The 14,391-nt window shown below is 28.9% G+C and overlaps 3 protein-coding genes across 3 annotated transcripts; all 3 read left to right on the top strand.

Annotated features, from left to right (window-relative positions):
• The first annotated feature begins 1,123 nt into the window (after window positions 1-1,123).
• LOC145842335 (nuclear RNA export factor 1-like) lies at window positions 1,124-3,850 on the top strand. Its single transcript, XM_082949761.1, has 5 exons — window positions 1,124-1,214; window positions 1,366-1,549; window positions 1,861-1,971; window positions 2,257-2,727; window positions 2,857-3,850. The coding sequence occupies exons 1-5, from the start codon at window positions 1,124-1,126 to the stop codon at window positions 3,848-3,850; spliced, it is 1,851 nt and encodes a 616-aa protein (XP_082805887.1).
• A 3,245-nt stretch (window positions 3,851-7,095) lies between these two features.
• Window positions 7,096-9,009, top strand: LOC145842333 (nuclear RNA export factor 1-like). Its single transcript, XM_082949757.1, has 3 exons — window positions 7,096-7,130; window positions 7,416-7,886; window positions 8,016-9,009. Exons 1-3 carry the CDS (start codon window positions 7,096-7,098, stop codon window positions 9,007-9,009), a joined length of 1,500 nt encoding a protein of 499 aa, XP_082805883.1.
• A 3,245-nt stretch (window positions 9,010-12,254) lies between these two features.
• On the top strand, window positions 12,255-14,168 carry LOC145842332 (nuclear RNA export factor 1-like). The gene is made up of 3 exons (XM_082949756.1): window positions 12,255-12,289; window positions 12,575-13,045; window positions 13,175-14,168. The coding sequence occupies exons 1-3, from the start codon at window positions 12,255-12,257 to the stop codon at window positions 14,166-14,168; spliced, it is 1,500 nt and encodes a 499-aa protein (XP_082805882.1).
• Window positions 14,169-14,391: the final 223 nt, after the last annotated feature.

Genomic DNA, 14,391 nt, shown 5'->3' with positions numbered 1-14,391 from the left:
ACTAGCTGAAATAGTCTTAAAGTTTAATATTGTTATTTTATATGAAAAATTGTTTGTTCAAGTTCTAAAGTTGACCATGTTTTTATTATACTTTAGTATCTAAAAATAAATAGATATGATTTGGCTAGTACAATAACAAAATAGTTTTACCTTTGAAAAAAATAATACATGAAAGTTTATAAAAACTCATTGTTTATTAAAAGTTAAGCAAAAAAAGTCAGACAAGTTTAATTTTGTTAACAAACCAAGGCACTTTTTGTTTGTTTTTAGTTTACATTATGATTAGGTTAGAATTAAAGCTAGCTAAAAGTGTATTGTATTAAGTGATAGATATCACTTGATGACTTTGATAAAATAGTTAGAAAAAATATAATTATAATATAATGTAAGATTAATATGACAAAGTTGTTTATAAGTAAATATAAAAACCTATAGTTATTGAGACGACAGGTTTAAGAAAATTCTCGAGAAAGGACATTTAAATTATAATTTAGTACCTATAACTAAATCATACTTGTAAATTAGTATTTTAGAGTAGTATTGCATCAGATATTCAGTCTAATTATAGCAGCACACCAAATAATAATTTATGTAAAATTTAGTTTGTGTTAAAAGCTTAAGTTAATTATGCTTCTTTTAACTTAAATAATTTTAAAGTTTAATGTTATAACTACAATTGTTTTAAAAATTATAAAACTATATTTGTTACTTATAGTTAGTATTGTGGGATTTAAAATATAACAAAGCAAGTTTCAAACTGAATTTACTCGTTATTTTAACAGTTTTTAACAGTTATTAACAGTTTATAATTACATTAACACAAATTAATTATGTAATTTTAAACTTTTGATCTTACTTAATTGATCTTACTTTTTATCTTACTCTGATAAAACCTAAAGCTACTTAATTAACGTTTATGATATAATTAGTTGCTAACAAAAGTAGTTGATAAGTATTAACTGAAACATGTTTTACTTTTTTGCACAACAAAAATGGTTTTATGATACATGTCTCTAATTTTTATTTAATATATGTATTTTAGAAAAATGAATAGATGACTGTACTTAAACTAACTAGTGGCGTATTTTCAGAACAGCTTAGTAACATATAACGCAAATAAATAATGACAAATATGGAAGATTTACTGTCAAAAATGAAAAACATTACAGTTCAAAAGAAAAGTATTCAATTATATAAACCACCTAAAAGCAGAGGTAATGTTTACAGTGTTCTTATAAAATTATTAAGATGTTTTTTCTTACCGTTATTAAGTTATATAAGTTTTTAAGTTGCCTAGGTAAATGTGTTTTTATAATATTTTTAGTCATGTAAATTAGCTAAACGTCGAAACAAACTATTTTTCAGAATCTCATAATAAAAACAATGATCATGATGAAAGACTTAACATCTCATTACATCATGTTGATCACGGAGATTGTTACGAACCTAAGACATTAGAAAAATGTTCTACATCGTACAAAAGTGGTAGAAAACGTTACAAAAACAAAATGAAATGTTACAAAGTCAAGGGTCGTCTAGGAAAACAAAGGTTTTAATTAACAACTAGTTTAAATAGAATTAAGTTGAGTTATTTAAAAATGAAATTGAAAGTTGGTTATTTACAAAGTTAGCTTGAATACAAATATTGAATCGCAATGTTTTTAAATTATTTATTCAACAGTAGTTTGTTTTTCTCAATACTATACTTATGATATTCTATTTTATATTTAAATTTGAGACTACAGTAACTCAGGTTTTATAAATTGTTTGTAACGCTTTATAGACCGTTCCTCATGAATGGTATATTTTTTCGATTTGATAATGAAACTTTTAAATTGTTAAACAAAAACTATTTTAAAGGAAAACAGTTTATGACCGCCTTGGAAAACGACGACCACAAAATAATAATGATATAGATAATGACGGTTGTGTCATTATGAAGGGAGACTTATACGCTCACAAAAAGAAATTGTAAGTTGTTGTTTGTTTTTTTTAAACTTATTTTTCGTATAATTGAAATATTAAGTTTTTGTACTTTTTTATTATACGTAAACTCTTAAGACTAATAATAAAAATAACTAAAACATTTATCAAAATATAATATTGAATAAAAATTCAATTGTTTTGAGTACAAGGTTTTGGTTATGAGTACAAGGTTTTACTACCTTGTAAAACAAAACTTTAATGTATTAAATTTCACAGTGACCCGTTGAGCCGAAACAGAGGATCAATAATAAGAAAGTTTAAAATTGACAGGAGAGAAAATATCAAAATATCTCCTGCCGCAATCAAAAACAACTTCAACAACATCAATAAGTCAAAAGTTGATGTAGAAAACGCCTGGTACCAAATAAAAGTATTTCGAGGCGCAGATGAAGTTGAAACTCAATTGATTGAAAAAATGAGTAAAATTATTGATGCTCCCATAGAATACAGGCAGTATCACGTTTTCAACGGTGATGCTAGTTTCTATGTGCTTGGAAAAGGCAAAGCAGATGCGCTGTTGAGTTGCAACCGTCAACTTACCAGCAGTTTCGGTAATGATATGCTGAAAGTAGTTAGGTACACAGCAAAGTCTGATGTATACCGTGACGACCAACTAGAAAGCATTAAGCAGTGCATCAAAAGCCGGGTCTATTTAGAACAAGGCGTTCTTGACTTGAGCGGTCTCAGCTTTGACAAAACTCTGAAGAAGCAAGGTATCAGAATTAACCTGCATAGAAGCGAGTATTTTACAATTATTGTAAAAACATTAGATTCGCTGTTCAGAGGAAGTGATCAAAATAAAAGAATCACAACATTAAATTTAGAAAAAAATAACTTAAGTTATAAATCAATTGGCTTTCTCAAAAACAGCCTCATTGATATGTTTCCCAATATTAACCGTCTCTCAGTTGCTGAAAATCACATTAAAATCGTAAAAGATTTGAAAGCATTAAGAGATTGGAATTTAATTGAGCTTAAGTTATACGATAGCAGTCAAGATGCAACTGTAAATGATATAAGCAACTGGCGAAAACTCTTTCCAGACTTGATCAAACTTAACTGCAGAGATTATGAGCCTCCAGTTAAAATAGATGTTGCAGAGTATGAAATACCAAAAACTATGGGAAGCAACTTTATGCTGCTTTCTGATAGTGCAAAAGAAGTGTTCATCAATCATGTCAAAAACTTATTCAGTTGCCTTGACAAAGTAAAAACCTCAGATGATGCAAGCAACTTTTACTGTAAAGATTCACAGTTTAGCTTGACAATTTCTAGCAATGATAAAGATTCTACAATGAAAAAATACTTGGAAGTGTGCAAGGAGTGCACACCAAACAACCGACAGAAAGTCAGAGTCGGTTGTAATAAGTCCGATTCCAAAAAGTATAACTTTGGGAGAGAGGAAATTGTGAAAGCGTTGCGCAAGCTACCCTTATCAAAACACATCATGGACAGCTTTGTTTGTGATGTCACGTTCTGCTCTAGTGAGTTCATCAGTTACGTTATCAGCGGCACTTTTGAAGAAGCCGGTGGTAAAGTTCGCGCCTTCACCAGAAGCATATCCTGCGCAATTTCCGCTGAAATTAAATTTACAATACTGAGCGACATGCTCCATATCAGGAACCAATCGGTCGCCGAAAAGAAAGAAAACGCCGCCAAGGTGGCCGCAATCAACCAGTTGCCACGACCGCCGTGTGACGTGCGAACGGAGATGTTGAAAACTTTCATGAAAGACTCAGGAATGAACGAGAAATATTCGCACGAATGTCTGCACAACAACGGGTGGGATTATGATAAAGCCGGAAGAAATTTTATGGAACTGCACAAAAACAACCACATACCGCTTGAAGCATATCAATTCTAAAATACTGTTAACAAAATAAAAACAAAGAAGCTAAAACGAACTATCGATCTTAACTAAAAGCTTCTTTTCTTGTTATTTTTTCCCTTGATTTTAACAAATTTTTAATTGAGCTCTTTTATTTGTTGTTGTTTTCTTTTACAATTTTAATAAATTTTAATTAAAAAAAAATAAGTTTTTATATTATCAATAAGTATAAGCTAAAAAATGGTCTAAGTAAAATAAAAGTTTTCACTGATATATCCGCAGAAAAGAATGCGAAAACCTTTGATAGAAGAGTTTTTTATGCAAAGAAATTGATGTTTAGTATTAATTATCATAAAATAATATCTAATACAATAGAAATAAATTACAATAAATGAATTATTTTATATAAAAATAATACTTAGATTGCCTACTCCAAAACTATTTCATTTGCATTAAAACATCAAGGTCATATAATATAAAACATAAGGCTTTACTGTAACTCAATCATTTTAAATATCATACTTTCGTTTGGATACTTTCAGTTTATTATTATTATAGATAAATAGTTTAATTTAGACTACAGTCTAATATTTTAAGAAATAAAAGTGTTTGCACTGATAAATCCCATTGGTCATGTTTGAAAATAAACTGAACCGAGATTTGGCAAAATTTAGTTTTTTATTGAATATAAGACTGACATGTATAAAATTAAACAAAAACTAGAGGACGGCTTTCGATATTTGTGCAAAAGCTTATGCAAATTAGTTTTGTACTAGCTTAAATAGTTATATTTAGTTAGTTAAGTTTAGTATTCTGTCCTGGACATGACATTAAACTGTATCCTGGTGTATGACTCAATAACCGAAAGGTTTTTTCGTACATCAGGTCCTAGGACCAAATATTTGAGCGCTTTTTTTTTTCGTACGTTCAATATTGTTAATTGTATAAAAAATTGTTTGTTCAAGTTCTAAAGTTGACCATGTTTTTATTATACTTTAGTATCTAAAAATAAATAGATATGATTTGGCTAGTACAATAAAAAAATAGTTTTACCTTTGAAAAAAATAATACATGAAAATTTATAAAAACTTATTGTTTATTAAGAGTTAAGCAAAAAAAGTCAGAACGTTGCTAGAAGTTACTTGCATTATTTATTGTTTTAACCCTGAGTACTGGTGCCAGACAAAAAAATGGCCATATTCGAATACTGACGCAATTGCCACTAGTTGGCGCAGTTTTTGTATAAATAGTTGAACTTATCAAATTTTTTTCATTTGAGCTTAGCAGTCAAGAGAGCAACATGTAAGTTTTAGTTTGTACGGAAGCTTACGTAAATTAGTTTTTTACTAGCTGGAATAGTCTTAAAGTTTAATATTGTTATTTTATATGAAAAATTGTTTGTTCAAGTTCTAAAGTTGACCATGTTTTTATTATACTTTAGTATCTAAAAATAAATAGATATGATTTGGCTAGTACAATAACAAAATAGTTTTACCTTTGAAAAAAATAATACATGAAAGTTTATAAAAACTCATTGTTTATTAAAAGTTAAGCAAAAAAAGTCAGACAAGTTTAATTTTGTTAACAAACCAAGGCACTTTTTGTTTGTTTTTAGTTTACATTATGATTAGGTTAGAATTAAAGCTAGCTAAAAGTGTATTGTATTAAGTGATAGATATCACTTGATGACTTTGATAAAATAGTTAGAAAAAATATAATTATAATATAATGTAAGATTAATATGACAAAGTTGTTTATAAGTAAATATAAAAACCTATAGTTATTGAGACGACAGGTTTAAGAAAATTCTCGAGAAAGGACATTTAAGTTATAATTTAGTACTTATAACTAAATCATACTTGTAAATTAGTATTTTAGAGTAGTATTGCATCAGATATTCAGTCTAATTATAGCAGCACACCAAATAATAATTTATGTAAAATTTAGTTTGTGTTAAAAGCTTAAGTTAGTTATGCTTCTTTTAACTTAAATAATTTTAAAGTTTAATGTTGTAACTACAATTGTTTTAAAAATTATAAAACTATATTTGTTACTTATAGTTAGTATTGTGGGATTTAAAATATAACAAAGCAAGTTTCAAACTGAATTTACTCGTAATTTTAACAGTTTTTAACAGTTATTAACAGTTTATAATTACATTAACACAAATTAATTATGTAATTTTAAACTTTTGATCTTACTTAATTGATCTTACTTTTTATCTTACTCTGATAAAACCTAAAGCTACTTAATTAACGTTTATGATATAATTAGTTGCTAACAAAAGTAGTTGATAAGTATTAGCTGAAACATGTTTTACTTTTTTGCACAACAAAAATGGTTTTATGATACATGTCTCTAATTTTTATTTAATATATGTATTTTAGAAAAATTAATAGATGACTGTACTTAAACTAACTAGTGGCGTATTTTCAGAACAGCTTAGTAACATATAACGCAAATAAATAATGACAAATATGGAAGATTTACTGTCAAAAATGAAAAACATTACAGTTCAAAAGAAAAGTATTCAATTATATAAACCACCTAAAAGCAGAGGTAATGTTTACAGTGTTCTTATAAAATTATTAAGATGTTTTTTCTTACCGTTATTAAGTTATATAAGTTTTTAAGTTACCTAGGTAAATGTGTTTTTATAATATTTTTAGTCATGTAAATTAGCTAAACGTCGAAACAAACTATTTTTCAGAATCTCATAAAAAAAACAATGATCATGATGAAAGACTTAACATCTCATTACATCATGTTGATCACGGAGATTGTTACGAACCTAAGACATTAGAAAAATGTTCTATATCGTACAAAAGTGGTAGAAAACGTTACAAAAACAAAATGAAATGTTACAAAGTCAAGGGTCGTCTAGGAAAACAAAGGTTTTAATTAACAACTAGTTTAAATAGAATTAAGTTGAGTTATTTAAAAATGAAATTGAAAGTTGGTTATTTACAAAGTTAGCTTGAATACAAATATTGAATCGCAATGTTTTTAAATTATTTATTCAACAGTAGTTTGTTTTTCTCAATACTATACTTATGATATTCTATTTTATATTTAAATTTGAGACTACAGTAACTCAGGTTTTATAAATTGTTTGTAACGCTTTATAGACCGTTCCTCATGAATGGTATATTTTTTCGATTTGATAATGAAACTTTTAAATTGTTAAACAAAAACTATTTTAAAGGAAAACAGTTTATGACCGCCTTGGAAAACGACGACCACAAAATAATAATGATATAGATAATGACGGTTGTGTCATTATGAAGGGAGACTTATACGCTCACAAAAAGAAATTGTAAGTTGTTGTTTGTTTTTTTTAAACTTATTTTTCGTATAATTGAAATATTAAGTTTTTGTACTTTTTTATTATACGTAAACTCTTAAGACTAATAATAAAAATAACTAAAACATTTATCAAAATATAATATTGAATAAAAATTCAATTGTTTTGAGTACAAGGTTTTGGTTATGAGTACAAGGTTTTACTACCTTGTAAAACAAAACTTTAATGTATTAAATTTCACAGTGACCCGTTGAGCCGAAACAGAGGATCAATAATAAGAAAGTTTAAAATTGACAGGAGAGAAAATATCAAAATATCTCCTGCCGCAATCAAAAACAACTTCAACAACATCAATAAGTCAAAAGTTGATGTAGAAAACGCCTGGTACCAAATAAAAGTATTTCGAGGCGCAGATGAAGTTGAAACTCAATTGATTGAAAAAATGAGTAAAATTATTGATGCTCCCATAGAATACAGGCAGTATCACGTTTTCAACGGTGATGCTAGTTTCTATGTGCTTGGAAAAGGCAAAGCAGATGCGCTGTTGAGTTGCAACCGTCAACTTACCAGCAGTTTCGGTAATGATATGCTGAAAGTAGTTAGGTACACAGCAAAGTCTGATGTATACCGTGACGACCAACTAGAAAGCATTAAGCAGTGCATCAAAAGCCGGGTCTATTTAGAACAAGGCGTTCTTGACTTGAGCGGTCTCAGCTTTGACAAAACTCTGAAGAAGCAAGGTATCAGAATTAACCTGCATAGAAGCGAGTATTTTACAATTATTGTAAAAACATTAGATTCGCTGTTCAGAGGAAGTGATCAAAATAAAAGAATCACAACATTAAATTTAGAAAAAAATAACTTAAGTTATAAATCAATTGGCTTTCTCAAAAACAGCCTCATTGATATGTTTCCCAATATTAACCGTCTCTCAGTTGCTGAAAATCACATTAAAATCGTAAAAGATTTGAAAGCATTAAGAGATTGGAATTTAATTGAGCTTAAGTTATACGATAGCAGTCAAGATGCAACTGTAAATGATATAAGCAACTGGCGAAAACTCTTTCCAGACTTGATCAAACTTAACTGCAGAGATTATGAGCCTCCAGTTAAAATAGATGTTGCAGAGTATGAAATACCAAAAACTATGGGAAGCAACTTTATGCTGCTTTCTGATAGTGCAAAAGAAGTGTTCATCAATCATGTCAAAAACTTATTCAGTTGCCTTGACAAAGTAAAAACCTCAGATGATGCAAGCAACTTTTACTGTAAAGATTCACAGTTTAGCTTGACAATTTCTAGCAATGATAAAGATTCTACAATGAAAAAATACTTGGAAGTGTGCAAGGAGTGCACACCAAACAACCGACAGAAAGTCAGAGTCGGTTGTAATAAGTCCGATTCCAAAAAGTATAACTTTGGGAGAGAGGAAATTGTGAAAGCGTTGCGCAAGCTACCCTTATCAAAACACATCATGGACAGCTTTGTTTGTGATGTCACGTTCTGCTCTAGTGAGTTCATCAGTTACGTTATCAGCGGCACTTTTGAAGAAGCCGGTGGTAAAGTTCGCGCCTTCACCAGAAGCATATCCTGCGCAATTTCCGCTGAAATTAAATTTACAATACTGAGCGACATGCTCCATATCAGGAACCAATCGGTCGCCGAAAAGAAAGAAAACGCCGCCAAGGTGGCCGCAATCAACCAGTTGCCACGACCGCCGTGTGACGTGCGAACGGAGATGTTGAAAACTTTCATGAAAGACTCAGGAATGAACGAGAAATATTCGCACGAATGTCTGCACAACAACGGGTGGGATTATGATAAAGCCGGAAGAAATTTTATGGAACTGCACAAAAACAACCACATACCGCTTGAAGCATATCAATTCTAAAATACTGTTAACAAAATAAAAACAAAGAAGCTAAAACGAACTATCGATCTTAACTAAAAGCTTCTTTTCTTGTTATTTTTTCCCTTGATTTTAACAAATTTTTAATTGAGCTCTTTTATTTGTTGTTGTTTTCTTTTACAATTTTAATAAATTTTAATTAAAAAAAAATAAGTTTTTATATTATCAATAAGTATAAGCTAAAAAATGGTCTAAGTAAAATAAAAGTTTTCACTGATATATCCGCAGAAAAGAATGCGAAAACCTTTGATAGAAGAGTTTTTTATGCAAAGAAATTGATGTTTAGTATTAATTATCATAAAATAATATCTAATACAATAGAAATAAATTACAATAAATGAATTATTTTATATAAAAATAATACTTAGATTGCCTACTCCAAAACTATTTCATTTGCATTAAAACATCAAGGTCATATAATATAAAACATAAGGCTTTACTGTAACTCAATCATTTTAAATATCATACTTTCGTTTGGATACTTTCAGTTTATTATTATTATAGATAAATAGTTTAATTTAGACTACAGTCTAATATTTTAAGAAATAAAAGTGTTTGCACTGATAAATCCCATTGGTCATGTTTGAAAATAAACTGAACCGAGATTTGGCAAAATTTAGTTTTTTATTGAATATAAGACTGACATGTATAAAATTAAACAAAAACTAGAGGACGGCTTTCGATATTTGTGCAAAAGCTTATGCAAATTAGTTTTGTACTAGCTTAAATAGTTATATTTAGTTAGTTAAGTTTAGTATTCTGTCCTGGACATGACATTAAACTGTATCCTGGTGTATGACTCAATAACCGAAAGGTTTTTTCGTACATCAGGTCCTAGGACCAAATATTTGAGCGCTTTTTTTTTTCGTACGTTCAATATTGTTAATTGTATAAAAAATTGTTTGTTCAAGTTCTAAAGTTGACCATGTTTTTATTATACTTTAGTATCTAAAAATAAATAGATATGATTTGGCTAGTACAATAAAAAAATAGTTTTACCTTTGAAAAAAATAATACATGAAAATTTATAAAAACTTATTGTTTATTAAAAGTTAAGCAAAAAAAGTCAGAACGTTGCTAGAAGTTACTTGCATTATTTATTGTTTTAACCCTGAGTACTGGTGCCAGACAAAAAAATGGCCATATTCGAATACTGACGCAATTGCCACTAGTTGGCGCAGTTTTTGTATAAATAGTTGAACTTATCAAATTTTTTTCATTTGAGCTTAGCAGTCAAGAGAGCAACATGTAAGTTTTAGTTTGTACGGAAGCTTACGTAAATTAGTTTTTTACTAGCTGGAATAGTCTTAAAGTTTAATATTGTTATTTTATATGAAAAATTGTTTGTTCAAGTTCTAAAGTTGACCATGTTTTTATTATACTTTAGTATCTAAAAATAAATAGATATGATTTGGCTAGTACAATAACAAAATAGTTTTACCTTTGAAAAAAATAATACATGAAAGTTTATAAAAACTCATTGTTTATTAAAAGTTAAGCAAAAAAAGTCAGACAAGTTTAATTTTGTTAACAAACCAAGGCACTTTTTGTTTGTTTTTAGTTTACATTATGATTAGGTTAGAATTAAAGCTAGCTAAAAGTGTATTGTATTAAGTGATAGATATCACTTGATGACTTTGATAAAATAGTTAGAAAAAATATAATTATAATATAATGTAAGATTAATATGACAAAGTTGTTTATAAGTAAATATAAAAACCTATAGTTATTGAGACGACAGGTTTAAGAAAATTCTCGAGAAAGGACATTTAAGTTATAATTTAGTACTTATAACTAAATCATACTTGTAAATTAGTATTTTAGAGTAGTATTGCATCAGATATTCAGTCTAATTATAGCAGCACACCAAATAATAATTTATGTAAAATTTAGTTTGTGTTAAAAGCTTAAGTTAGTTATGCTTCTTTTAACTTAAATAATTTTAAAGTTTAATGTTGTAACTACAATTGTTTTAAAAATTATAAAACTATATTTGTTACTTATAGTTAGTATTGTGGGATTTAAAATATAACAAAGCAAGTTTCAAACTGAATTTACTCGTAATTTTAACAGTTTTTAACAGTTATTAACAGTTTATAATTACATTAACACAAATTAATTATGTAATTTTAAACTTTTGATCTTACTTAATTGATCTTACTTTTTATCTTACTCTGATAAAACCTAAAGCTACTTAATTAACGTTTATGATATAATTAGTTGCTAACAAAAGTAGTTGATAAGTATTAGCTGAAACATGTTTTACTTTTTTGCACAACAAAAATGGTTTTATGATACATGTCTCTAATTTTTATTTAATATATGTATTTTAGAAAAATGAATAGATGACTGTACTTAAACTAACTAGTGGCGTATTTTCAGAACAGCTTAGTAACATATAACGCAAATAAATAATGACAAATATGGAAGATTTACTGTCAAAAATGAAAAACATTACAGTTCAAAAGAAAAGTATTCAATTATATAAACCACCTAAAAGCAGAGGTAATGTTTACAGTGTTCTTATAAAATTATTAAGATGTTTTTTCTTACCGTTATTAAGTTATATAAGTTTTTAAGTTACCTAGGTAAATGTGTTTTTATAATATTTTTAGTCATGTAAATTAGCTAAACGTCGAAACAAACTATTTTTCAGAATCTCATAAAAAAAACAATGATCATGATGAAAGACTTAACATCTCATTACATCATGTTGATCACGGAGATTGTTACGAACCTAAGACATTAGAAAAATGTTCTATATCGTACAAAAGTGGTAGAAAACGTTACAAAAACAAAATGAAATGTTACAAAGTCAAGGGTCGTCTAGGAAAACAAAGGTTTTAATTAACAACTAGTTTAAATAGAATTAAGTTGAGTTATTTAAAAATGAAATTGAAAGTTGGTTATTTACAAAGTTAGCTTGAATACAAATATTGAATCGCAATGTTTTTAAATTATTTATTCAACAGTAGTTTGTTTTTCTCAATACTATACTTATGATATTCTATTTTATATTTAAATTTGAGACTACAGTAACTCAGGTTTTATAAATTGTTTGTAACGCTTTATAGACCGTTCCTCATGAATGGTATATTTTTTCGATTTGATAATGAAACTTTTAAATTGTTAAACAAAAACTATTTTAAAGGAAAACAGTTTATGACCGCCTTGGAAAACGACGACCACAAAATAATAATGATATAGATAATGACGGTTGTGTCATTATGAAGGGAGACTTATACGCTCACAAAAAGAAATTGTAAGTTGTTGTTTGTTTTTTTTAAACTTATTTTTCGTATAATTGAAATATTAAGTTTTTGTACTTTTTTATTATACGTAAACTCTTAAGACTAATAATAAAAATAACTAAAACATTTATCAAAATATAATATTGAATAAAAATTCAATTGTTTTGAGTACAAGGTTTTGGTTATGAGTACAAGGTTTTACTACCTTGTAAAACAAAACTTTAATGTATTAAATTTCACAGTGACCCGTTGAGCCGAAACAGAGGATCAATAATAAGAAAGTTTAAAATTGACAGGAGAGAAAATATCAAAATATCTCCTGCCGCAATCAAAAACAACTTCAACAACATCAATAAGTCAAAAGTTGATGTAGAAAACGCCTGGTACCAAATAAAAGTATTTCGAGGCGCAGATGAAGTTGAAACTCAATTGATTGAAAAAATGAGTAAAATTATTGATGCTCCCATAGAATACAGGCAGTATCACGTTTTCAACGGTGATGCTAGTTTCTATGTGCTTGGAAAAGGCAAAGCAGATGCGCTGTTGAGTTGCAACCGTCAACTTACCAGCAGTTTCGGTAATGATATGCTGAAAGTAGTTAGGTACACAGCAAAGTCTGATGTATACCGTGACGACCAACTAGAAAGCATTAAGCAGTGCATCAAAAGCCGGGTCTATTTAGAACAAGGCGTTCTTGACTTGAGCGGTCTCAGCTTTGACAAAACTCTGAAGAAGCAAGGTATCAGAATTAACCTGCATAGAAGCGAGTATTTTACAATTATTGTAAAAACATTAGATTCGCTGTTCAGAGGAAGTGATCAAAATAAAAGAATCACAACATTAAATTTAGAAAAAAATAACTTAAGTTATAAATCAATTGGCTTTCTCAAAAACAGCCTCATTGATATGTTTCCCAATATTAACCGTCTCTCAGTTGCTGAAAATCACATTAAAATCGTAAAAGATTTGAAAGCATTAAGAGATTGGAATTTAATTGAGCTTAAGTTATACGATAGCAGTCAAGATGCAACTGTAAATGATATAAGCAACTGGCGAAAACTCTTTCCAGACTTGATCAAACTTAACTGCAGAGATTATGAGCCTCCAGTTAAAATAGATGTTGCAGAGTATGAAATACCAAAAACTATGGGAAGCAACTTTATGCTGCTTTCTGATAGTGCAAAAGAAGTGTTCATCAATCATGTCAAAAACTTATTCAGTTGCCTTGACAAAGTAAAAACCTCAGATGATGCAAGCAACTTTTACTGTAAAGATTCACAGTTTAGCTTGACAATTTCTAGCAATGATAAAGATTCTACAATGAAAAAATACTTGGAAGTGTGCAAGGAGTGCACACCAAACAACCGACAGAAAGTCAGAGTCGGTTGTAATAAGTCCGATTCCAAAAAGTATAACTTTGGGAGAGAGGAAATTGTGAAAGCGTTGCGCAAGCTACCCTTATCAAAACACATCATGGACAGCTTTGTTTGTGATGTCACGTTCTGCTCTAGTGAGTTCATCAGTTACGTTATCAGCGGCACTTTTGAAGAAGCCGGTGGTAAAGTTCGCGCCTTCACCAGAAGCATATCCTGCGCAATTTCCGCTGAAATTAAATTTACAATACTGAGCGACATGCTCCATATCAGGAACCAATCGGTCGCCGAAAAGAAAGAAAACGCCGCCAAGGTGGCCGCAATCAACCAGTTGCCACGACCGCCGTGTGACGTGCGAACGGAGATGTTGAAAACTTTCATGAAAGACTCAGGAATGAACGAGAAATATTCGCACGAATGTCTGCACAACAACGGGTGGGATTATGATAAAGCCGGAAGAAATTTTATGGAACTGCACAAAAACAACCACATACCGCTTGAAGCATATCAATTCTAAAATACTGTTAACAAAATAAAAACAAAGAAGCTAAAACGAACTATCGATCTTAACTAAAAGCTTCTTTTCTTGTTATTTTTTCCCTTGATTTTAACAAATTTTTAATTGAGCTCTTTTATTTGTTGTTGTTTTCTTTTACAATTTTAATAAATTTTAATTAAAAAAAAATAAGTTTTTATATTATCAATAAGTATAAGCTAAAAAATGGTCTAAGTAAAATAAA

The sequence above is a fragment of the Thalia democratica genome, chromosome 8 (genome assembly GCF_965202585.1).
Source record: "Thalia democratica chromosome 8, ktThaDemo2.hap1.1, whole genome shotgun sequence".
Lineage (NCBI taxonomy): Eukaryota > Metazoa > Chordata > Thaliacea > Salpida > Salpidae > Thalia > Thalia democratica.
The sequence above is the reverse complement of the archived record's forward strand: the minus strand, read 5'-3'. Positions and strand labels throughout refer to the sequence as shown.